Source organism: Oncorhynchus nerka, linkage group LG24 (genome assembly GCF_034236695.1).
Source record: "Oncorhynchus nerka isolate Pitt River linkage group LG24, Oner_Uvic_2.0, whole genome shotgun sequence".
Taxonomy (NCBI): Eukaryota; Metazoa; Chordata; class Actinopteri; order Salmoniformes; family Salmonidae; genus Oncorhynchus; species Oncorhynchus nerka.
The window spans coordinates 54,824,823-54,851,722 of record NC_088419.1 but is presented as its reverse complement, the minus strand read 5'-3'; the positions used below and the strand labels follow the sequence as shown (position 1 = coordinate 54,851,722).

The 26,900-nt window shown below is 40.6% G+C and overlaps 1 protein-coding gene across 4 annotated transcripts; it reads right to left on the bottom strand.

Annotated features, from left to right (window-relative positions):
* Positions 1-7,760: 7,760 nt before the first annotated feature.
* On the bottom strand, positions 7,761-24,479 carry LOC115108198 (DAZ-associated protein 1-like). Of its 4 annotated transcripts, none has more exons than XM_029632261.2 (13): positions 24,331-24,477; positions 23,057-23,097; positions 22,236-22,402; positions 21,643-21,708; positions 20,522-20,629; positions 20,205-20,253; positions 16,502-16,584; positions 14,046-14,193; positions 13,755-13,784; positions 13,165-13,317; positions 12,426-12,593; positions 9,764-9,856; positions 7,761-8,591 (listed from the first exon to the last, which is right to left on the bottom strand). In XM_029632261.2, exons 1-13 carry the CDS (start codon positions 24,360-24,362, stop codon positions 8,419-8,421), a joined length of 1,311 nt encoding a protein of 436 aa, XP_029488121.1. In that variant the 5' UTR covers positions 24,363-24,477; the 3' UTR covers positions 7,761-8,418. The 4 variants fall into 4 exon arrangements, with proteins under 4 accessions (XP_029488121.1, XP_029488122.1, XP_029488123.1 ...); XM_029632262.2 differs by having other exon boundaries at positions 20,522-20,626; XM_029632263.2 differs by lacking the exon at positions 9,764-9,856 and having other exon boundaries at positions 24,331-24,475.
* Positions 24,480-26,900: the final 2,421 nt, after the last annotated feature.

The following is a 26,900-nucleotide window of genomic DNA, read 5'->3' as shown; positions in this document are numbered from 1 at the left end:
CCCATATGCTCTGTATTTTCCGCTGGCTGCCCCACCACCACCACAGAAAGCACTGAGCTAGGCTGAAACACCTGTATTTTGGAGCTGCTTTACTCAAGAAAGCAAAAAAAGAGACCATGTTTGTATGCGGCTTTATTAACTCAATTTTGTTCTTTTTAAATTGGCAAACTGATATTTGGCACATATTGATGCCAAAATAACATGCAAAACAGAATAAAAGAAATGCAGCAGCCTACAATACATTGGCCAATACAGCAGTTGGCCTCTAACTTCCATTATCAACTAAATAATATACATAGGACTAAAGCCGACAAAATAAAAATAGGATAATTTGTTTTTGTTTTGGGGGGGATAAACAGCCCCACCTGCCCTGAATGACGGGTCGCCGCTGAGAGAGATTAACGGATTGAAAGAACCTGAATGTTCATCGGGATATTTTCTACTGTTTTTATTTGTGGGTTTTAGGCCTAAGTATTTTATTTAGTTGATGATGGAAGTTAGAGCCTATTGGCCAATGCAGCAGTATCTCAGTTTCTAGTGCTCATTTCTTTAGCTGCCAATGGATCACCTTGTATCAATGTTTCCATATGGGAAAGGCTGGTGCTCTTGCATAAATTGAATTTAAACTTTTAGATTGCTATCATTTTAATTCAGATTTTTATAATGAACCATGCGACAATCATTTTGAGGAAAGAAACCCTTCTTATAGAAATGAAACTGTTTCACGAAAATGCGTACATAAAAAATAAAGAGGGCACTACAAAGCCTGTTCCCCGTCAAGAAACTGAAAAGATTTGGCATGGGTCCTCAGATCCTCAAAAGGTTCTACAGCTGCACTATCAAGAGCGTAGTGCGTATGGCCCAGTACATCACTGGGGCCAAGCTTCCTGCCATCCAGGACCTCTATATCAGGCGATGTCAAAAGAAGGTCCAAAAAATGGTCAAAGACTCCAGCCACCCTAGTCATAGACTGTTCTCTCTGCTACCGCACGGCAAGCGGTACCGGAGCGCCAAGTCGAGGTCCAAAAGGCTTCTTAACAGCTTCTACCCCCAAGCCATAAGACTCCTGAACAGCTAAACAAAGGGCTACCCAGACCCATATTTTACACTGCTGCTACTCTCTGTTTATAATCTATGCATAGTCACTTTAACTCTACCTACATGTACATATGACCTCAATTACCTCGACGAACCGGTGCCCCCGCACATTGACTCTGTACCGGTACCCCCTGTATATAGTCTCCACATTGACTCTGTACCGGTACCCCCTGTATATAGCCTCCACATTGACTCTGTACCGGTACCCCCTGTATATAGCCTCCACATTGACTCGGTACACCCCCTGTATATAGCCTCCACATTGACTTGTACTATATAGCCTCCACATTGACTTCTACCCCCTGTATATAGCCTCCACATTGACTCTGTACCGGTAATATAGCCTCCACATTGACTCTGTAACCCCTGTATATAGCCTCCACATTGACTCTGTACTGGTACCCCTGTATATAGCCTCCACATTGACTCTGTACCGATAGCCTCCACATTGACTCTGTACTGGTACCCCCTGTATATAGCCTCCACATTGACTCTGTTTGTATATAGCCTCCACATTGACTCTGTACCGGTACCCCTGTATATAGCCTCCACATTGACTCTGTACCGGTACCCCCTGTATATAGCCTCCACATTGACTCTGTACTGGTACCCCCTGTATATAGCCTCCACATTGACTCTGTACCGGTACCCCCTGTATATAGCCTCCACATTGACTCTGTACCGGTACCCCCTGTATATAGCCTCCACATTGACTCTGTACCGGTACCCCCTGTATATAGCCTCCACATTGACTCTGTACTGGTACCCCCTGTATATAGCCTCCACATTGACTCTGTACCGGTACCCCCTGTATATAGCCTCCACATTGACTCTGTACCGGTACCCCCTGTATATAGCCTCCACATTGACTCTGTACTGGTACCCCTGTATATAGCCTCCACATTGACTCTGTACTGGTACACCCTGTATATAGCCTCCACATTGACTCTGTACCGGTACCCCTGTATATAGCCTCCACATTGACTCTGTACCGGTACCCCCTGTATATAGCCTCCACATTGACTCTGTACCGGTACCCCTGTATATAGCCTCCACATTGACTCTATACCGGTACCCCCTGTATATAGCCTCCACATTGACTCTGTACTGGTACACCCTGTATATAGCCTCCACATTGACTCTGTACCGGTACCCCTGTATATAGCCTCCACATTGACTCTGTACCGGTACCCCTGTATATAGCCTCCACATTGACTCTGTACCCCCCCTGTATATAGCCTCCACATTGACTCTATACCGGTACCCCCTGTATATAGCCTCCACATTGACTCTGTACCCCCCTGTATATAGCCTCCACATTGACTCTATACACCCCCTTGCCTCCACATTGACTCTGTACCGGTACCCCCTGTATATAGTCTCCACATTGACTCTGTACCGGTACCCCTGTATATAGCCTCCACATTGACTCTGTACCAGGTACCCCCTGTATATAGACTCCCATTGACTCTGTATATGTATATAGCCTCCACATTGACTCTGTACTGGTACCCCCTGTATATAGCCTCCACATTGACTCTATACCGGTACCCCTGTATATAGCCTCCACATTGACTCTGTACCCCCCTGTATATAGCCTCCACATTGACTCTATACCGGTACCCCCTGTCCTCCACATTGACTCTGTACCGGTACCCCTGTATATAGCCTCCACATTGACTCTGTACTGGTACCCCTGTATATAGCCTCCACATTGACTCTGTACCGGTACCCCTGTATAAAGCCTCCACATTGACTCTGTACCGGTACCCCCTGTATATAGCCTCCACATTGACTCTATACCGGTACCCCTGTATATAGCCTCCACATTGACTCTGTACCGGTACCCCCTGTACCCCCTCTGTACTGGTATATAGCCTCCACATTGACTCTGTACCGGTACCCCTGTGATAGCCTCCACATTGACTCTGTACTGGTACCCCTGTATATAGTCTCCTCTGTACTGGTACCCCCTGTATATAGTCTCCACATTGACTCTGTACCGGTACCCCCTGTATATAGCCTCCACATTGACTCTGTACCCCCCTGTATATAGCCTCCACATTGACTCTGTACCGGTACCCCCTGTATATAGCCTCCACATTGACTCTGTATACCCCTGTATATAGCCTCCACATTGACTCTGTACCAGGTACCCCCTGTATATAGCCTCCACATTGACTCTGTACCAGGTACCCCCTGTATATAGCCTCCACATTGACTCTGTACTGGTACCCCCTGTATATAGTCTCCACATTGACTCTGTACTGGTACCCCCTGTATATAGTCTCCACATTGACTCTGTACCGGTACCCCCTGTATATAGCCTCCACATTGACTCTGTACCGGTACCCCTGTATATAGCCTCCACATTGACTCTGTACCGGTACCCCCTGTATATAGCCTCCACATTGACTCTGTACCGGTACCCCTGTATATAGCCTCCACATTGACTCTGTACCGGTACCCCTGTATATAGCCTCCACATTGACTCTGTACCGTCCTCCACATTGACTCTGTACCGGTACCCCCTGTATATAGCCTCCACATTGACTCTGTACTGGTACCCCCTGTATATAGCCTCCACATTGACTCTGTACCGATACCCCCTGTATATAGCCTCCACATTGACTCTGTACCGGTACCCCCTGTATATAGCCTCCACATTGACTCTGTACCGTTTATATAGCCTCCACATTGACTCTGTACCGGTACCCCCTGTATATAGCCTCCACATTGACTCTGTATTGTATATAGCCTCCACATTGACTCTGTACCGGTACCCCCTGTATATAGCCTCCACATTGACTCTTTTGTATATAGCTCCACATTGACTCTGTACCGGTACCCCCTGTATATAGCCTCCACATTGACTCTGTACTTACCCCTGTATATAGCCTCCACATTGACTCTGTACCGGTACCCCTGTATATAGCCTCCACATTGACTCTGTACCGGTACCCCTGTATATAGCCTCCACATTGACTCTGTACCGGTACCCCCTGTATATAGCCTCCACATTGACTCTGTACCGGTACCCCCTGTATATAGCCTCCACATTGACTCTGTACCGGTACCCCCTGTATATAGCCTCCACATTGACTCTGTACCGGTACCCCCTGTATAAAGCCTCGCTTGTTATTTTACTGCTGCTGTTTAATTATTTGTTACTTTTATTTTCTATTTTAAATGTTTTACTTATCTATTTTTACTTAACACTTATTTGTCTTTCTTTCTTAACTTCTTAACGCATTGTTGGATAAGGGCTTGTAAAGTAAGCATTTCACTGTAAGGTCTTCTTCACCAGTTGTATTCCGCACATGTGACAAATCAAATTTGATTTGATTTGAATGTTCCTGAGTGGCGGAGTTACAGTTTTGACTTAAATCTGCTTGAGAATCTATGGCAAGACCTTAAAATGCGATAATCAACAACCAATTTGACAGAGCTTGAAGAATTTGTATAGGAATAATATTGCACAATTGGCCAAATATTGCACAATCCAGGTGTGGAAAACCTTTAGAGATTTACCCAGAAAGACTCACAGCTGTAATCGCTGCCTGAAGTGATTCTAATATGTATTTACTCAAAGGGGTTGAATATTTATCTAATCCAGATGTATTAGTGTTTTAATTTTCATATATTTATTTCTTACAAATGGCATTTTGACATTACCATATTATTATAAGTAGACTGTTTGGACCTGCAAGAAGTTGTGCCAGAGATTGGGTATTTTCAGAAGGAGGATCCAAACACACGGACTTGGATTAGATATTTCAAAGGTATTTCATCCCGGGGCAAAACGAACAAATTGCCATCAATCTAATGATCTAATACACTCGATCAAACAGGCTTCACTGCACACGATTATACATCTTATAAAGTAATACACTCATTCAAACAGGGGTCACTGCACACGCACACACACACAGGTAACTTCAGACTATATACACCATTCTAACGGTCATGATGCGTTATGAGCACAAACAAAAAAACTATTATTGACTGCAAAGAGATCTGAGATTGAGTCCCTATCAGTCTGCCCTCCATATTCGTTACAACAGATGTCAGTTCAATATCTAGTATGGATTTACATTTGGTGGAGTTGTCAACTAACATGAATTCAACGTGAAATCAACCAAACATGTCACCCTGTCATTGGATTTAGGTTAAAAGTAGGGTGAAAAAAATATGAAATGGCCTTACTTGTGTTGAAACAACGATAATTCAACCAGTTTTTGCCAAGTGGGAACGTTCTTCGTAGCCTAGTAGTCGAACACTTTCCATAATCTACATACAGTAGTTTAGAGAGTCTAACAGCTAGGCTTATGGCGAAAGGGAAGTTCAGAATGGGGGGAACCAAAATTATGTGCGTAATGGCAACTATTAACGACCTTATCCATTATGTTTAACTAATATTAGTATTTCCTCTAACGGCAACTCTCCTTACGACTATGGGGCAGTCTAGAAGGCTATGTGAGCACACCCAATGAACGAATTATCTTGGTATCCTGGAGACCGGGGGCTATGCGTATGTGTCCATGTCGAGCTGCTCTCCAAATTCGCTACAACACCCGATATTTTGCAGCCCATTATACACCTATAGCGGACCACTAGATAGAGTACCCTAACCTGTAGGCTAATAGTACATTAAAGTGGGCAAATTCAAGTAAATTATAGGCTTATCCAACGGCTGCGGGTGGAATGAAACAGAGATTTTTACACAAACACGTCTATGGGAGGAGAGGTAACTCAATGACCACTCCTGCATGTGCAAAGCAGTTTATTTAGGCGCCGTTTCAATAGATTAAAGGATGGATTCTCCATTTCTTGAAATACTATTTAATAATATATCTAAATATAGGCCTGGATCAATAAGGATCGATAATAATAGCCTATATATAAATAAATAATCACTGATCTGACAATACTTATTTGGTATGGTAGCCTAGCCTAAAATCTCCTGTCATCTATCGGGGATGTCTTCAAGGATGGGAGTAATGGATGCGTAAATGATCAAAAACAGGGGCATCGTCTCCGTTATAGGTTATGCATGCGCCTCAGCTACACCGCTCACTTAGGCTACCTAATTTAGGCTACCATTAATTCCACCTTATAGAGGCTAGTGGCTAGACCTGCTAGGTTATAATAATTAACCGTAAAACGTCTGTCTCAGACGGGGCTTTACCCAAATCCCTGCCCCGTGGCTATGCAAGGTCCATGGCAGGCGTTTGGGGGAAGCCCTTGAGCCCGACAGGGACGCGCATCCTCCACATAATATGTCACTTGTATTCACAAAACAAGCCTAGGCCTATGCTACTTCATTGGAAGTGTACATAAAACACCGTGCCATTACGCACAGATTTGTAAATTAACCTTAAAGTTCGACATAGTAACAGCTAGGCCAGCAGCCTCTAAGTATATACAAGGTGTTGAGGACAGGAGCGGTTCTGGGGAGGGGACCCCTTGTGGACCCTGGCCCTCTTAAATGTGGAGTATGAAATAATTCTTACATAACAAATTTTTGCTATCATTCTTTCTTTACATCCGTTATTAGACAGTGGCATATCGGAACACTAATGATTATGAACATGGTCTTTTGCCTTGCTAATGCCTGCAATGCAGCGACACTAATGCCCCCCCCCCCCCAGTTGAAATGGTCTAGAACCGCCACTGGTTGATGATAACATTGTAGCGGATTCGAAGGGCACCATGACAGGGACTACCTGTCACACACATCATACAAATCCTTCTGAAAAGACCCAGTCTGTGGCACAACCTTTTACAGGTCCTAATACGTATATTATGGTTGTCGCTAAAAGAGTAACGATTTCCTTTTTACTAAAACCAATTCTAAAGTAGTTTCACCAGGTCCTCCAACTCTGCACAGCAGAGAGCCAGGGAGGCATGCAACCAAACCCTTGAATCTTGAAATTTAACTGCGACTTTGTTCTCGAAATCTTGACGTTTAATTTCAACGTTATTCTCGATATAGTGGTACTTAAGAGAAAATTCACGTAAAAGTTCTGTGCATTGAGGCAAAATAATATTTAATGATGGCTATTCTGTGGTTTTACCATGTGAGACCAAGTGGGTTTGAAAATGTAATCTGCACAATGCATTTGTTAGCTTGCTGAGCTAAAGCCTATATAGGCATTTTATTGGGGAGATAAAAACCATAAATCAGGGGTATTACACTTTTAATCTACTAGGTCCAGAGCCAGCTGTTTTTCAATTGTACCGGATTAATTGCACCTACCTGGTGTCCCAGTTCTAAATCTGTACCCGATTAGAGGCGAACGGAGAAAAAAAAGAGCCGTGGAACTGGCTACGAGGTCCAGAGTTGAGTTTGAGGGGCCTATGTGTACGCAAATATATCTTTAATTTTTTTTAGAGGGCCCAACCCTGTTTGGGTTTGACATGTTCAGGTTTTTGTTGATATTGAGGGAACCTGGTCCATGATTGTCATTCTACTTAACCCTTGAAAATGACAATGGGTGTTATTTTCCCCATAGACTGTAGCCACCCCAGAAACAACACAGCCTACCCCTTGATGGTTCATGTAATGCCCCCCAAAATTGTGTAAAGGGATCCTAAACAGAATATACACCAAGCATATCAAACATTAGGAACACTAATATTGGCAGCAACAAGAGGCAGGATATGTTTAAAACATTTATTTGAAATAAATTCCTTTCTTTTTGCATAAGTGCAAAATGCACTCAAAAACAGCCACCTGAGGGAAGTCTACATCTTTAAATAAAAAAACAAGCAAAGTGTACATTTTTCGTACAAAATTCTCTTTAAAAAAATTGCAGTTTGTGTATAATATATATTCATATTTTCCAAACTTTAAAACAAAGACTCAGAAAATAAACACAATCCACCAAATTAAAAACATTTTCCCTAAAATTTAAAGCTGATAACTTTAGACCCTGTTTTCAGTTCTGTATCTGGCATAAATATACATATGTCTCTCTCTCATACATATATATATATATATATATTCTCTGTGCTAGTGTTTGACCAGACAATCAAAACCTATTGCAAAGTAGTAAAGTCCTACTTTAAAACATGTGGGGAGAAACAAAGTTCCTTTCATGTCAACATTTGAAAGAAAGGTTATGCAAAAATCAACTTTTACATCATGTGACATTGTAACAGAAGTAAATTGGAATCCCTGGTTTTATGAGAGTTCACTTTTCCCCCCAAATTGTGTCAATTTGTGTTCCAAAATACAAATACAGAAATCCAGTTTTGCTTATGACCAGAACACATTTCCCTGACTTTAGAACTGAGCGCTGTGGCGGTCGGAGTCGCTCAGCGTCGGTATGGATGAAAGCCCGTTACGTTGTGATTCTGTCCTCGAGCAAAAGCGGCTGCTGTAGGCTGGGGGCCCGCCGCCGGTTGTGCTGTTGGTGCCCCGTATGAAGCGGTCTGCTGGCTGGGATCTGCGAAAGTATGGCCAAACCCACTCAGGTCCTGACCATAACCTGTGGGGGTGGGTGAAGAACAGGGAAGAGGGGTTCATTATCACAATCATAAATGGTGCTCATAAACAAACAGATTCCAACCAGCTAGGTGAAAGTCCCTTATTTTACCCAAAATGCAGCATTGATCATGGTTTCAGGGCTTTTAATGTTCATGTTAAATATTGTCTTCCTTTCTTCATGAGCCTCCATGAACCAAAAATCTGAGTTTGGTTAGGCAGTTAAGAATGAGTGCTTCCAGTTGAAATCAATTGGTCTATTATTTTTAGGATTCAAAATATGTAATCTGAACTGTTATGAGAGGAATCAACAAAAGGAAAACAGTATAAATACTTAACAGGTTTTTTTATTTTTTATTTTTTTAAATAGACACTGGATGGCTCCATCTCCCTGCAATCCACTGTAGTCGGAGAAGCAGAGAACTGCATAGACGTTCAGTGCAGATCAGGCTGAACAGTTCCAACTCATGTCGGACAGTACAGAGTAACGAAAAAAGAAAACAAATGAAACAGAAAATGGTAGAACACAAGCAAACTTTCCCACAAGGTGCTCAAAGCGCTACAAGGCTGGAAGAAACATGTGGAAGAGCAGACCTAACAGAAATCAAATAGATATCGGACATTCATTCACCAGCACCAAGTGTTTGTTTCTTCATACAAACTTTCCTCTGATTATCATATTTTATTTGTCAAAGGAGAGGACAGCATATGGGAAAAAAACAACAATTGACTGCTAACACTTTCAACAACAGAGAGCAAAATAAAAACGTTAATTATAGTATACCATGAACACATTTGGCCAATTAAATATATATCTTTTTTTTTTTACCAGATAAGGCAGAGTGAGAGAGGACAAACAAATCTGAGGACACAGGTGTTGTTGGTATAATAAACTACAGCTACGATAGGAAATGAGACATTAACATTCAACAGGCATGGAACCCTGTTAATTGATTTATTATTCATATTGTGAGATATGGTCACGCAATAAGATCTCAATCTCAAATCATTGAATACCGTAGCTGTATTTTAGTTTACTCTAGAAGTATGTACTTTGTATGCACAAACATACAAAAGCACATACAGGGGGAAAGGGACGCAAAGGAACGTAGCAGCTATACGACTTTATACTGAACTGTACTTCTGGTGGTTGGAAAAGACAATGCTCACACCTACCTGCACTACTTCCTCCCTGCACATCCTGACCATTACTGTGAGAAGGACGCGTTGGTCCGTAGGAAGAGGGCTCCTGAGGGTAGATACTCAGGCCTATCAGGGAGACGAGGAGACTAGGTTGACGTAACCCAGATAGTCCACTTTAACATTGTCGCCTTCTTAGACCTGCCACTATGGCTTGGCTTAACACTTAATTATTACACTCCCACTGACTGCCTGCTCTTAAGACTCCTACCATCACTGCACACATCCACCTGGAATTACAAACACATAGGGTGAATGGGGGGGGGGGGGGCACTACTTGCTAATGCCCTTTGCCGCCTATGGTTACCTTACTAAACAATTCTAAAGTAGGCAGCTAATGCTAACGGTAAAGAGCAGGATGGGTAGGCAAAGCACAAGCATGAAACACTGAACAAGATGGGAATCTCAACTGACAGTCACAGGGATATATTCAACTGATGCAGTGCATTCGGAAAGTATTCAGACCTCTTGACCCCCCCTCTACACACCCATACCCCATAATGACGAAGCAAAATCAGGTTTAGAAATGTTTGCAAATGTATTAAAAATAAACTGAAACATCATATTTACATAAGTATTCAGACCCTTTACTCAGTACTTTGTTGAAGCACCTTTGGTAGCGATTGCAGTCTTGAGTCGTCTTGGGTATGACGCTAAAAGCTTAGTTGGCACACCTGCATTTGGAGAGTTTCTTCCATTTCTCTAAACAGAGGTCTCTCCAGAGATGTTAGATCGGGTTCAAGTCCGGGCTCTGGCTGGGCAACTCAAGGACAAAGAGACTTGGCCCGAAGCCACTCCGGTGTTGTCTTGGCTGTGTGCCTAGGGTCGTTGTCCTGTTGGAAGGTGAACCTTCGCCCCAGTCTGAGGTCTTGAGCAGGTTTTCATCAATGATCTCTGTACTTTGCTCTGTTCAGCTTTCCCTCGATCCTGAGCCTCCCAGTCCCTGCCGCTGAAAAATATCCCCACAGCATGATGCTGCCACCATGCTTCGCCATAGGGATGTTGCCAGGTTTCTTCCAGACAGGACGCTTGGCATTCAGGCCAAATAGTTCAATCTTGGTTTCATCAGACCAGAGAATCTTGTTTCTCATTGTCTGAGAGTCCTTTACATGTCTTTTGGCAAACTCCAAGCTGTCTGTTATGCGCCTTTTACTGGGGAGTGGCTTCTGTCTGGCCACTACCATAAAGGCCTGATTGGTCAAGTGCTGCAGAGATGGTTGTCCTTCTGGAAGCTTCTCCCATCTCCAGAGGAACTCTGGAGCTCTTTGAGTGACCATCGGGATCTTGGTCACCTCCCTGACCAAGGCCCTTCTTTCCCGATTGTGCAGTTTGGCCGGGCGGCCAGCTCTAGGAAGAGACGTGGTGGTTCCAAACTTATTCCATTTAAGAATGAGAGGCAACTGTGTTCTTGGGGACCTTCAATGCTGCAAAAATGTTTTGGTATAATTCCCCAGATCTGTGTTGACACACAATCCTGTCTCAATTTCCAGTCTCATAGCAAAGGGTCTGAATACTTATGTAAATAAGGTATTTGTTCTTTATTTTGAATAAATTTGCTCAAATTTCCAAAACCTGTTTTGGGTTTGTCATTATGGGGTATTGTGTGTAGATTGAATAGGAAAAACCTTGAATCTATTTTAGAATAAGGCTGTAACGAAAAAATGTGGACAAAGTCAATGGGTTTGTATACTTTCCAAATGCACTGTACTATTTTGAAGATCTATACACTTATAAGAGCTATTAACAAAACAAGATATCTAGGTCTGTCTCTCCCCACAGATTTTTGTTCACTCTGACAAATGCCAGTGGGGACGAGGAGGGGGAGACAGAATTAACTAACTAAGCAACATACATTAACCTTTCAAAAAGCAAGGATTTACCAAGGCATTTTGCTTACTAAGGAGGAAGAGGCCTTATGCAAGAGCCCCTCAGTTGATGACAATGCTGGATTTGTACCCAACATGGTACAATAAATATAATTGGAGGAATTGAAAAAAAATCCTGATACAGTGCCTTCAGTCTTCTCATATAAGCTTTCATATTTGTTTGTGGGGAAAGATTGGTCTGAAACCTATTACTCTCAGGAGAAAAATAATCTACAGGATCCATCGACACCATGGAGCTCATGCCAGGAGAGAAAAGCCAGCCAAGTCTATAACAAAAATGGAACAGTTGGTCAAACTGCCTGTAACCTTTGCCAGTAAAATACAATATCTTCCTTGGTCTATCTGCAGTTTGGTGGACATTCCAACTCATCTCAAAAACAAGATTTCTAGGTAGGATGATCTAATTCAAACCTATCATTGGTTACCCATCCACATCATTACACAGCCCTAACTGGAATATTCTAAAAAAGGTGACACTGAAGAGTCCTGGGTATGGTGGGACTTCTATAGTATCTTCGTGGCCAAGCCGTGGGGGGGTATATATGTATGCAAGTGTGCATATGTCGTCGTTAAAGCTACATGGTACCAAAGGGGCGAGCTCCTGCTTGTTTTAGGGTTGTAGTAATGAGCTTAGGCTAGGGAGGGGTTGTTTGACCCAATAAAGCATCCAACAAAATGGATTTATCCAGTATAAGCCATAATAACAGCAATGCTGAGGGTGGGGCTGGGGAATGCATGGAGGCTCTACTTACCATACTGGCTGTAAGGGAAGTCTGGTTGTCCTGTGGGTGCTTTGCTGATGTCCTGAGTAGGTGCTGTAGCTGGAACAAACCCTAGCGGCCCTGTTACCGGAGTTGTGGGCGGGGGCGGCACTCCTTGTGGGGCATACTGCTCACCTTGTGGCGTGCCAAAACTGTACCCTAAACCAGTGCCAGATGGAAGAGTAGTTATGCTGTACATTCTGAACTATGAAAGATCACCTGTAAGATATATTTACATTTTATTATAATCAAAATAATCATACAACCTTTGTCAGCCTAGGCAGTAGGGTTGGACGATATTAGAATGTAATCATATACTGGTGGTATTAAAAAATTATATATTGTGAAGACGATATTTAACGTTCTTGTGAAGATAAAAATGGAGAACTCTAAGCGTGTTACTGTTGGTGTTACATTATTGTTAGCGCTGCAGACAAGCTATTAATTTCTTCGAGACAAAGCTGGTGTTGAAATTATTTTCCTCCATTTTTTTACCTGACTTAACGATGCCCGCATTTGAAACTCGTGCTGACATTTAAGTTTTTTGTGGAGGAATTTGTACATATGTGCAAACACTCATCATAAAGCAATGATTTTTTATTTTTTATTAAACACACATTTTTGGGGACATAATATTGTTAATTGCAATATTGGCAATATGAAAACAAAACCATTTACATAAATAGAAAAAATGCTTTTCTTATGACAACAATACATTGCAGATACTGACCGAACTGAGGTGGTGTGCTGTATCCCTGTTGAGCGTAGGCCTGAGGTGCACCAAACCCCCCCGGCGGGGTCGTTGTGACGAGGAATGCGTTGAACGGTGATGGGGGCTGGACGGGAGCTCCACGGCCCACAGATAAAGGGGGCCCATACCCACCTGAGTCAGAGAAAACAAAGTTACTGAATACGGGATGACAGGTGTCTATTGGTACATTTTTAGTCTTGGATATATCCTGGTTGAAACCCACCGTTAGTAGAGACTGCATATTAGATAACATTTTCACCGCTAGGGTGGTATGATACAAGACTTAAGCAAGGGTGAAGAGTGTTAAGAGAATAATGATAATTTCCCTCTAGAGACAGATAATGGACTTCGAGTGCCCTCAGGTATCCCAGCTGTCATCGTGATAACACTGGTGCTTAACTGACATTACCCAATTCGTCAATATGGAAAATATAAAGTGCAAGGCAACTGTCTATGACACAATACTTTCTTGATAAGTTAACCATCACAAGACAATAGATAACTATTTTTAAAAAGCTAGTTAGTGCGAGATATCCAAAACAATCAAATGATTCAAGGACAAAACGTACCCATGGGCTGGCCTGTAGACACCCAAACTCCTTCAAAAGAGAAAATAGTTTAGTATTTTGCTGGCACAAAAACAATTCCTCAATATGCAATTTGTAACTATAGTACGTTGATCATTCCTCAAAGTAAAGTTTCAATGTGGACCTAGAAATACAATGTTAATATTATTTTAAAAAGCAATCAGGAATTTTAACAGTTTGCAATACTATATTTCTCCTAGGTATAATAGAATGTCATGTTCCTGGTCTGACAGAACGAGCCAGGTTCTCTGCTCTGGCTGGTCTCCCACTCACCCGGAGGCCCATAACTCTGCTGCCAGCCCTGGGCAGGCTGTGCCGACCAACCATTGGCTGCACTCAGGATGCCTCTGGGTCCCCATTGGTTAGGTTCAAACTGGCCAGGAGCTTTGTTGTCCCGAGGTTCAGCCCTTTTCACTTCCACCTGGACAAAGGACAAGGAGGGCACAATTTGCAAGACCAGCAGTTTATCACCAAACTACCTTCCTTACCTGATCTCACCCATTACTAATATTTCTCTTCAACATATCAGCTTGAGAGTGTTTCAGTTTTACATCTTATCTGGGCCATTACACTTGTGCCTAATGCTGATCAATACTTTAAGGGGAGTTGCGTAACAATATGTTTCTCAGGTACTTCAGTCACAATAAGATATTGCTTAATTGTTGGTTAAATAATTTTGAATAAAGCATAAAATAGCAATTGATTTAAAATGGTGCAAAAATGTCATACATTTGACAAAAATCAGTCTGAGAAACATATTCATATTTCCTGTTTTTGTGCCCTTTAACTTTGATAAAAACATTTATCGGAAGGTAAAGACTTACCTTTTCCCAGCTAACGTTTAAAGAATCTCAATTATATTTAACTTGTAGTAGAACTTCAGAGGGAGATGGATGTACAAAGAAATGTATCATATATATCAGAAGAGGTAGAACATGCAGACAATAGAAATGGACAGTCATAAGTCAATTAAAAAATGAATCTTCATACAGTGTCAGATAATGGAGAAAATTGCAATGGTGCTCAATTGACTAATACCCATCTGATTTGCTCATCTCACACAGAATAGAAGCACTTGGTATTGGACTGGACTAATGTTCAATGAGGTTGAAAAGCCAAATAATTTTGTATCACACCAGATGGTTTGTGAGGCTACCAGCCCTTATCTGCCCTATAAAATAGTAGCTTCACTTGTTGTAGCCAGCCAGAGATACCAGCAGTTTACCAGAGCGACAAATGGGTTTAAAAACTACATGGTGGGGAAGAGGGGGGGAATAGACAGAAATAGACTAGGCTCTATGGAGGTTGAGTTATTGGGGTCACCTTGCAAAATGAATCTCAATTTTCCTCCTGCTTTAAGGCGGTGCCACTTTCTTTGCCTCGCCTCTTTATTCTCTGTCGACCTAATTACAAGCACGTTTCCACGAGTGGCCCTCCGTCTATAGCACAACTACCTGGGTCTTCTCCCACGGGCATCGTGGCTGGGAGTGATGGATACCATGACTTCAATACACTACCCAACAGTGGAACTGGGATTTTGTCCCACAGTTTGATGTGCTCCACTTTCCACTTTTTTATATCCCCTGCCTCCCTCAAGTCTAAGCCAAAGGTAATGTCAACTCAAGATCAAGCCAAGCCCCGATTCTTTCTGGAAATCAGGACAGTAAAGAAGTCGGTAAGAGGATAGCATAAAGTAGGTAGGGTCCCATACATCAATTATGAACAGACATGGGTTGAGATCAACTATGAAAAATGGGTCCATATGTCATTGTCCACTTAAATATTCTCTTTCAATCAAAGATAAATATTGTGTAATCACACTATTGAATGCAAATTTTCCAAATGAATTTTTGTCAAGATAATGAATGCTATAGGAAAGGACGTCTCAGAAGTAGTTATGCTAATTGTTTATGATAAAACTACAAATCATTCATGACTGAATATAATAAACTAAAATAAAAACTACTGGTATCACGGAACTGTGGCTTCAGGCACCCAATTATCTAAGAACTTGCCGCTGGAAGGAAGTAGTGGATGATAGGGGCTTAAAAGACGGTGTGAATAGATAGCCCTAGAAAAAGGCCCACCCATTTTGGTTCTCAGATGTGGTCGACACAGTATGGAGATTCTTGAACTGGGGTCACTTAATTTAGGTTCTTTAGGAAATATATCAAATAACTCAAAAAGTAAGTGACCTGCCAACAAAATAATCAAAAAACAAAAAAAGAACTGAACAAGACCAATCCTTTAGGTGATTTCTCTGTGGTAAAATAAAGCATTTTAGGCTAAACTCTTATCTCCCATTATATGCTCCAAAACTGGCCACTCCCTTGAATCTCCAAAGCCAGGGAAAGTATCGTTTGAAGTAAGATATCGAATACCTTTTACAACCTAAAGGAGAGGTCAAAATAAACAAAGCCTTGGGCGAATACATAAGTTGTCACTAATATTTCAGGAGGGGTGACCAAGTATTCTTTACAACAAGTACAAGGTCAACCAGGCCATTGAAATGTTACGTGATCCAGAAAACAATTGTGACCTGATCTTTTAGGAAAATCTTCAGCCATGTCATTAAAATATGGAGTTTATAAGAGCTTTAGGCCTTCAAATCTCATTGGTGGCCCCTGAAAATAAGAGCTGTAACTCAAAGTTAACAGCAGCAAACAATGCATCCCGTCGCCCAAGCCTCAGTTTGATCTTGAGGGTAAAATAAAACTACAACTACACACTTTTTTGCCCATGATGTCGTGAAAATGCATGTTGACAGCCTGGTCCACTGATTGTTCGGCCTCGAAAGTAATAAATCCAAAACCTAGCCAACGACCAAGAGTGAATCAAGGTAGCAGGGTGTTGTGACAACACAAGATGAAGAACAGTATTGTGCTCAGCAAGACAAGGATCCATCAAGACTGAGCTGGAGGCTCCTGGGGTTCAGATGATGTCACTGACTTGCAGCGATACACAAGCTGAAGTTTGAGGCCCGAGGCACTTGTATCATCCAAGATAAACTTTGCACCAATCCTTTCCATGAACAACTAAGGTTTCAGCTGTTTATTTTTATTTTTTTACTTCTAACACAGCAAAGTCTCCTTGTTCTGTATTCATGTATTATATAGGGGTTTGAAAATGTAATGTAATATATCAAATTGTAATATATTTATATCCAGTGCAGTCAGTTGAACTACTGAGGAATATAAAAACGACATAGATTTCATGACACTTAAGTAGTTTCAGAGCATTCATGTATGCATTGGGTGCCAATTGGCCCAGCGGTATTGATGTTAGTTCTTTTCATCCAAACCCCAACTTGATCTGCCCCTTGGTATATTGCTGTGCAGCACAATCTGGCAGCATCCATTGTTAATGCATAACAAAACAAAAAATGGAGAAACAGAAACTGTACAATGTCTAAAGCTTTTTCAAGTTTTCCCAAATGTGGTTTTATGTTTAGAGTCAGCCAGGATAAGCCTAAATGGAAAATTACAATATTGCTTACAACAGCAACACAAAGATATAGGCCATTTTGTCTTATGAAATGTGTAAGTAATAACTAATGATGCTGTCAAGAGTTTGCATGGGGGATAAACAAAGTTCCCGTCAAACATGGTGAAAAACCCAATGGTGTAAGTATTCAACTCTTACTGTACAATCAAAACCCTGAAATGAAGGCTTTGATAAGGTGATTGACTGTGAAGCCTCTCATGGCTTTCCATTGAACTGCATAGAGCCTGGGTTATTCTAACAAATCAAATCTAAACTTTAATTGGTGGTGTACACAGTTTTGCAGATGTTATTGCAGATGCAGCGAAATGCTTGTTTCTAGCACCAGCAATATCAAGCAAAAACACCATTCATCCCAATGACTACAGTCCCTGCATGATATTAAAAGTTACTCTAGCTGAACCTATGAATATACAGCACTGTAATTGAATCCTTCATTTAATTGTACATTTAGAAGCCCAACATTGACAAATGTCCTGGTTCTGATAAAGTCTTGTGATTTTTTTGTGGTGATAAAAACTTTCCACAGTACTTGGGTTATGCAGCAGCAGCAATAGCCCACTACAGTGAACCAGTTTCATTTTGATAAACTCATACCAGTGGCAGAATTGGGTTGTGAGAAAATCTCCACTCTGGGACCTAACCTGATTCCAATTAAATGTCCTTTGAGACAACCGAGAATTTGAAATCGCTAATATTATTTCAAGCTGTCCCAAGCCGCCTGACCTACAACTATAAATATCATCCATCGATGACCTGTCCTTAATCTAGATTCAAAACTTAGTTTAAGCATTTGCAAGCAAACATTCCTAGACAATCTACCCAAAACGAAGGTGTCAAAAAAAAACACCAAAAACTCAAGTTCATAACCATGATGAATCTAAACTTTGTATACACCCCAAATTGACAGCCTGCACATTCCATTTTTGGTTCAAACATCTGGCCTGTACCTCTGTGATACCACTCAGTACACAATAACCTAAAGGAGAAAAGACAAATCTTAAGAGACACCGTTAATCACATTCAAACCATTCACAAGGAGGACAGAAAAATTCAAATAGGAAGGGCTTATACTTACAAAAATACTTAACTTTCTACATACGGGAAAACACTTAATATATATATATATATATTTTAAATCCGAAGTCTAAATTTAACAAAAGAAAACTTAGCTTAATACTGAATGTTTAAAAGTATTTTAGTAACAGAAAAGTCTGGATATTATGCTTGAATATGTTAATGTCATTGCTGTGCAACATCGTGTAAATTCGGATGACAAACTATTCTGCTTGTCTCCCCAAAGAGATCAAGGGGTACTGAAGTAGAAGAGAGGTAATAAATGACAGAAGTCATTGACTGCTGCATCATTGCTATGTGGGACAAGTGCAGAAGAAACAGCTCTGAGCAAACTACCCAACCTAATGTAACCTACATCTAGGCTAAACAGTTCTGAGCTAACTGACCAGACTAATCAACATCCACCCATGCTTGTCTTGTCATTCTAGGGGTGTGTTTACAGCCCAATTCTCATTCAAATGTTTTACTAATTGGTCTTTTGACCAATCAGATCTGAAAATGAGCTGATGTGAAAAGATCCGATGTGATTGGTCAAAAGACTAATTAGTGGAAAGAATATCAAAACCGGCCTGCCAGTGTAAACGCAGCCTAACTATCAACTAAGTTACTAGATGAAACTCCTTAATCTGTTCTTCTTAAAAACAATTTCAAATGTCAACCGACTGAAAAAAAAAGAAGTGAACTGCATCTGCATAATTTACGCACTAATAGAAAAAACTAGACTGGATGTTGTAAGTCCACAACAATGCTTAAACCACATCAGGAGACCACTTTTGAGTTCTGGGAAAAATTTGAGAAATGTCTTACCCTTTAATTCCAGTGGGCACCTAGTAAGAGTCCGTTTAGTGATGTTTTTGTAGTACACATGATGGTAGAGTTTGCAAAACAAATATCCACTGGATTGATGCAAATAATAATGACATAGCATTCTGCCAGGTAAGCATAGACTACCATGTAGTTAACATTTAATTGAGAAGGTTTTTGGGAAAGCCTTTCCATCTATCAGAAGATTTTTCATTAGCATCATCGCTAACCGCGACGCAAAATGGTAGCTGCGCGCACCGCACACACAGATGGGGAATTCTCGTTGACTCTTCAGAAAGTTGCAGGAAATACGAATCACTGATGCATTCTGTTCATGTCTTATGATAAACTTGGGCTAATTAATACATTTTCAATACATTTAGTTGATTCGCTACCAAACAAAGTTATATTGTTGAATTCCAATGTGTCTGGATTGAGTCCACGTTTTCCGTATTGCAGATTTTATAGGTCCTTAATTAAAAAAAAATAATAATAATCTGGCACTATGCTGGTGAAGTTCTGTCATTTCAGCATTTAACTCAAAGTACTCAAAAGACAAGTGTTAACACTTTTGTCAAATGGTCAAAGTTTTAAATTAGTCAATCCATTTCATTGCAGCCTGAATAATACCACAAAATAATATCAAGATACTGTACTCAAGTATAGTCGTCATGATGAAGCCAATTTATTTCAAACTACATGTAATAATATAGTGTGTTAGCATGTCCCTTAATAAAACATCTAAATGCATCAAAAGCTGATCCGGTCACACCAAAGTCAAGATGTTTGAAATGCCTGCAAACTTTCTAAACTTCCTCACCATGTAAATAGGTCTGCACGGGGAAAGCTTTCCGTATTTAAGGGTGGCATCCATTACAACGCCTGTGAATGAATGAATGACGAACAAGATGTTCCACCAGAAGACACAGGTGGGTCTAGCTATAATTGAACATATGGATTGAATGCAGCTTACTCTCTTTGGGTCAGAATAGTTTGTCATGAGATTTAGAGATGGGAGGTACGGAGGGAAAAAAAGGGATCAGCTTTTACCTCGGGGCCTCTGTTTTTCCACGTCATAGATCATTACCACCTCTGTGACCTTGGATTCAACAAAGGAGAACATGGGCTGCATTAGGATACAGGGGGAAAAATGCTAGTATTGCCATTGCATGCATCTCTCAGTTGGAAAACTAACACATTCTATCAATATCCTCTCCTCATATTCATGGCATTTTAACAGAAAATACTATTTTTCCTGTAGTCTTCCATTAAGCAGTTCCTATATTGGATCCTGTGCAACACATTTAAAACGGTTTTAGGTATTCTTTTTTATATAAAAGCTATACAATACCGTATAGTTGACTCACCACTCCAAATCTATTGAAATAGTCCCGGAGTTCAGGTTCACCGCAGTTATGGGGGATTCCGCCGACAAATATCTTCTTTGATTTATTGCTGTCAGCTTTGCTACCCTTCTGAAACAAAGAATGGGATCTCAAAGCCAGATTAAGAATCTGTACAGGTGCATCAAATCCAGGACCGAAAGACTGAAAAACAGCTTCTATCTCCAGGCCATCAGACTGTTGAACAGCCATCACACCATCCCCTGTATTAAGAGAGTAGTACTCATGTAGTAAGTGATAGACAAAGATAGACTCGCTCGCACCCACACTCACAGCCAACGCTGCTGTCCCATGTATATGAAGACAAACACTTCACTGTATTCATAGTGTATTATTCACATAGCTCATTCTAAAATATCTACTACTGTATGTTCGATTTTTGTTAAACTGTTTATATACTCAAATCTTGACACGGCTCACTAATATCTTCTGCTTTACATATCATCCTCAGTATATATTTTAGGTGGCATATGGATTATTGAGTGTAATTTGGTTTGTTATCTGGATTGGTTCTAACATTTGTGATTTGTTTTTTTAGTTTTTCATTATTATTTGTGTACTTGTTAAGACATTTTTTCCTGCATTTTAGGCACTAGTAACAAGCATTATACTGCACCCGCTACAACACCTGCTTAACTGTCTACGCAGCCAATAAACTTGCATTTGAATCACACTGAAGACAATTCACCATCTAGTCAGACAGCGGAGAAGAAATTAGGTTCTCTCATTCTGCCCTGAGGTATAATTCTTCACGTCATATCAATGCAAACACCAGTCCCAAAAGATCAGGGCACACTAGTGCCTTCACTTCAGAGTTACTGAGACAAGCCATTTCAGGATCTCTGCATAAGTGATTTAGTAAAAAAATAAAAAAATAAGTCTAACAATTACATTTTAGGCTCATTAGTAGAAGTCATGTTCACAGCAATATGCCTCAGTGTGACAGATGAGATTTCTAGAGGCAGATAGGACCCCAGTTTATAAAAGGACCAAAAGGATACAATTTAATCCATTCTACCAAGGCTTGGTGCCCTATTTCTGTAGAGGACACATGTAGCCCCAACTAATTAAAATACGCCCCTTACCCAGCCATCCTTCGTTCTCACTTTTTCAGGTTGCATTCCTCTGGGAGTACATGGCTTGGGATCAATCTGAAGGCAAGGAATGAAATTGTACATCTCACCCTTCAGTGAAAAATCACCTTCAAATGTTCCCTCCAATTTATCTGGTGAATTAGCCCACTCAATACAGCCACATACAAATTAAATAAATTACGTGTTATACAATTCAAATTATGATAAGTCAAAGTTTAACTTGACCTGTTCATATTGCTGCATAAAGCAACTTGTAGCAAACAAAGCATGTCATGTCCAGCCCACTGCAGTTACATGTTAGTTCAACTAATAGGCATCTGAAGAGGCAACACTTGTTTGGCAAACAGCCTGCTTTCATGTCCATGAATGTCCTTCAGAGCCAGCCTTACATTTACTGAAGATACCAATGCCAGTTATGAATTCCCTACTACTTGCTCTTGCACAGAGTATCATCTACATGTAATACTTCAGATAAAATGTCCACATTCCCATGCAGTGCTTAATTATTCTAATACTTTAAAAAAGGCATAATTGATAAGACACATTTTTACTTTCCTTATTCAAGCTGCAAAGTGCATACTCACATTTCTGCCATCAAGATTATGGGGTTTGGTCTCCAGTACAGTCCGGACACAGTTGGGGTCTTTGAATTTGACAAAACCAAAGCCCCGTGACTGATTTGTGGTTTTGTCCTTCATGATGACACAATCAACTACTTCCCCATACTGCGAGAAATAGTTTCTCAAAGTTTCTGATAGAAAAGAGGACATTGACATGAGTGGGACGATCCGTTACAGGATCCTTTAGGGATACATACATAGCCTAGTGTCCTGACATTATGGGTAATGCGTTTCAAAGTTAACTGAATGCAAAGTATTTAGTATTTCATTAAGATCCCCATTAGCTGTTGCCAAGGCAGCAGCTTCTCTCCCTGGGGTCCAAACAGACAAAACATTACATCAAACAAAACATTGTGCATTCAAAAGCATGTATCTTTGGAGGCAGGGCATGGAGGTTTCAACAAATAATTGTCATAACAATCACATCGAATTCTTATAATTGCTTTTCTTGTCATTGAAAGCCCCAAGGAAGTACCAAGGAAGGATGCACAAAAATACATAGTACTGTGGCTATTGCTCATAACTTCAGAAAACACTGTCAGAGTGAAGAGCGAGGTGTAAAGACACACTGCCCAATCAAGCATGATACAGAGAAGGGCTCTGGACCGTAGCTACAGACAAACTCGCTTAAGACTAGATATGAGCAACTATGAGAAAATCCTGCATGTGTACTTTAATTACAATACACACTAACATGCCACCCTTTGGTACTCCTTCAAGCACAACAGTATGTGCACTGCAATACGCCTAATATTGACTGGTTGGTAAGTAGACAGCTGACTCACCCTGTGTTGTACTCCAGTCCAAGCCACCCACAAACAGTTTCCTATAAAACGAGAAAAAAAAGCATTCCTTTGAATTTAAGCAAAACCTGAGATGGTGCATCATTCCTGGGACACAGGAACACATTCTCAAATGGTTCTGATGCGTTAACATGTGAAAACTGACTGTGCGACATAATTGTAATGTAACCTCACAATAGATAGTTATTTTACTGTGGGTATATTTCTTTAAGCTGCTGATGTTGCATATCAACAAACCTTGCTTTCTACTCAAATACTGGAATAAGGGTGACTTGTTTAGCACCGACAACACCTCTGGTCTTGTTTTGAAACCTTATGCCACGTATACAAGCTAACATAAACCAGGCAAGCGAAGATATTAATTTAAGATAGCTAAATTAGCTAACTAAAACATTAATTATCCATTATCCATTATTATCCAACTTGAAAGAGCGTTAGCTAACGTTACAAATTTGCCTTTAGTTAATCTTAAAAACCAACGTTAGCTATATGCCGCAAGTAAAAAATAAAATAGGTAAAATACTATTGCTTCAACTATAATTTGATATGGATAATGTTGACGGATCAAACCAATATTATTACAATGCTCTCAATCTTATGCCCTGAAGTCAGTTCTCTATCCAATTCAAGAGTAACAGCGCAATATTAGCTATCTCCAGCAACTAGCCACAATTGAAAGTTAACTAGCTTCTGGTATATTTTTTAAGAATGTAGTGTTAACTAACGTTATATTCTGTCAACTTCAATCAAACTTGAAATTGACTACTCCACAAAACGAAGATATCACCAGGAGTCGACACTTGGCTAACGTTACCGTGCCGGATTGGTACTTCACCACTTTGCTAGCTAGTTAACGTTAGCTGCTAACGCTAGAGAGCCAACTTGTTTTGGTTTATATTTATTGTGTTGTTAGTTAACTAACTAGCTGAATAGTTGAGTATTTCAATTAATTATTCAATGACACCATGTAAACATTACTTTTGACTAACTATCTAGTTACCTAAACCAATGTCATGCATGTTTCCAAATTATTCTTAACTAGCTAGGCTAAAGTCAACTAACGTTCGCAAACTAGCTAGTTAACGTTAGTTACCAGTAGTTATAAATATAAAAACGCTAGCTAACGTTAGCTAGCTGAGTAAAAGTGGTGATGCAGGTCATATCTATCACAGTAATTCATTGATTGAAGTTAAATTGCAAAGGAGTATATACTTATATAACTAACTCTCATTAATTAGGTGGCGATCACATCTTACCCAACTTCATCTCCGGCTAAATTGCTGTTCATTTCTAAGGCTAGTGCAGGGAACGGGTATGCTGTCACTAGTTTATTGCTTCAGTACTGCTCCTCTCGAGGAAGGTCACTCCGCTTTTGGTTCAAACTGAATCTGCGCAATGACGACGTTTGCCACACGGGGTCACCTGCCAGGGGGTGGAAAAAAATGTAATAATATACAGACAGTTGTGGGATATGTAGTTGAAATTCAAGATGTAGTCTCTTCATTTACAAATTAGATCAGAAAATAAAATACTGCCACACGGCATTGCTTGTGGATGTACTATATAGTGCTGAGTGATTAGTGCTTTGAGGTTGGTTCGATTATTACAAAAGAAAATGTAGACATTACATGTATACATTTAAAATAAAATACAATTAACGGTAGTGACTGAACATTACTACTTATCACTTACCACAATTTATTCTCCTTACTTTACTTTAATAAAATATTCGTTTTATAAAGATTACTTTATTATTTAATTCCAAATCATCATCTCATCTCTATAGAGCTGCTGCCTATGCTGTTTGACGAAATCAATATTTTAGTAGTTGTTCAAAGTAAATAAGGCATATTTTTATGACTGAACTACAACTATCAATCACTTAGATCATATATTTTCAGGTAGAGATACCTTGTGAAACATCTGCTTTCTATCCCTGTCGACCGCGCGTTCTCGCTTCTCTCAGGGTGCATTCATAAATTGCCTCCAATATGTAATTTCAGAGCGTTGTCAGAGTCTGTTATAAATTCAGAGCGTTTTGCTCTTGGAGCATTCAGAGCGCACACTGAACGCTCTGACTGAGGAGTAAGGTCGATCCTAGCGTTCTGACCTCACAACGGCAGTCAAGCACCTAAACTAACTGGCTAAATAAAGTTGGCTAGCTACTTTCAGACACAATTGAGGGTACACCTCATTCTCGCCAATTTACTAGCCCTAGCAGAGTTAGTTAGGCTGTTTTCATCTAGAGCGTCAATGACCGTAACTGTGCTGCTGGCAACAATTAAACTGCATCAGTTAATCTGCGCGCTGGCACACTAAAACGACAGTTTAAATCGGAAGTTTACATAGACCTTAGCCAAATAAATTTAAACTCAGTTTTTCACAATTCCTGACATTTGATCCTTGTAAAAATTCCCTGTCTTAGGTCAGTTAGGATCACCACTTTATTTTAAGAATGTGAAATGTCAGAATTAAAGTAGAGAATGATTTATTTAATTTTCCCCCAATCACATTCCCAGTGGGTCAGAAGTTTACTTACACTCAAATAGTATTTGGTAGCATTGCCTTTAAATAGTTTAACTTGGGTCAAATGTTTTGGGTAGCCTTCCACAAGTATCCCACAATAAGTTGGGTGAATTTTGGCCCATTCCTCCTGACAGAGCTGGTGTAACTGAGTCAGGTTTGTAGGCCTTGCTCGCACACGGTTCAGGCCACACATTTTCTATAGGGTTGAAGTTAGGGCTTTGTGATGGCCACTCCAATACCTTGACTTTGTTGTCCTTAAGACATTTTTTCCACAACTTTGGAAGTATGCTTGGGGTCATTGTCCATTTGGAAGACCCATTTGCGACCAAGATTTAACTTCCTGACTGATGTTGCTTCAATATATCCACATAACTGTCCTCCTCATGATGCGATCTATTTTGTGAAGTGCACCAGTCCCTCCTGCAGCAAAGCGCCCCCACAACATGATGCTGCCACCCCGTGCTTCACAGTTGGGATGGTGATCTTCGGCTTGCAAGCCTCCCCCTTTTGCCTCCAAACATAACGATGGTCATTATGGCCAAACAGTTCTATTTTTGTTTCATCAGACCAGATGACATTTCTCCAAAAAGTACGATCTTTGTCCCCATGTGCAGTTGCAAACTGTAGTCTGGCTTTTTTTTCTGGCGGTTTTGGAGCAGTGGCTTCATCCTTGCTGAGAGGACTTTCAGGTTATGTCGATGTAGGACTGGTTTTACTGTGGATGTAGATACTTTTGTACCGGTTTCCTCCAGCATCTTCACAAGGTCCTTTGCTGTTGTTCTGGGATTGATTTGAACTTTTCACACCAAAGTACGTTCATCTCTAGGAAACAGAACGCGTCTCCTTCTGAGAGGTAAGTCGGCTGCGTGGTTCCATGGTGTTTATACTTGCGTACTATTATTTGTACAGATGAACGTGGTACCTTCAGGCGTTTGGAAATTGCTCCCAGGATGAACCAGACCTGTGGAGGTCTACAAAAAAAGATTATGGGGTCTTGGCTGATTTCTTTTGATTTTCTCATGATGTCAAGCAAAGAGGCACTGAGTTTAAAGGTAGGCCTTGAAATACATCCACAGGTACACCACCAATTGACTCAACTGATGTCAATTAGCCTATCAGAATCTAAAGCCATTACATATTTTTCAGGAATTTTCCAAGCTGTTTAAAGGCACAGTCAACTTAGTGTATGTAAACTTCTGACCCACTGGAATTGCAATGCAGAGAATTATAAGTGAAATAATCTGTCTGTAAATAATTGTTGGAAAAATTACTTGTGTCATGCACAAAGTAGATGTCCTAA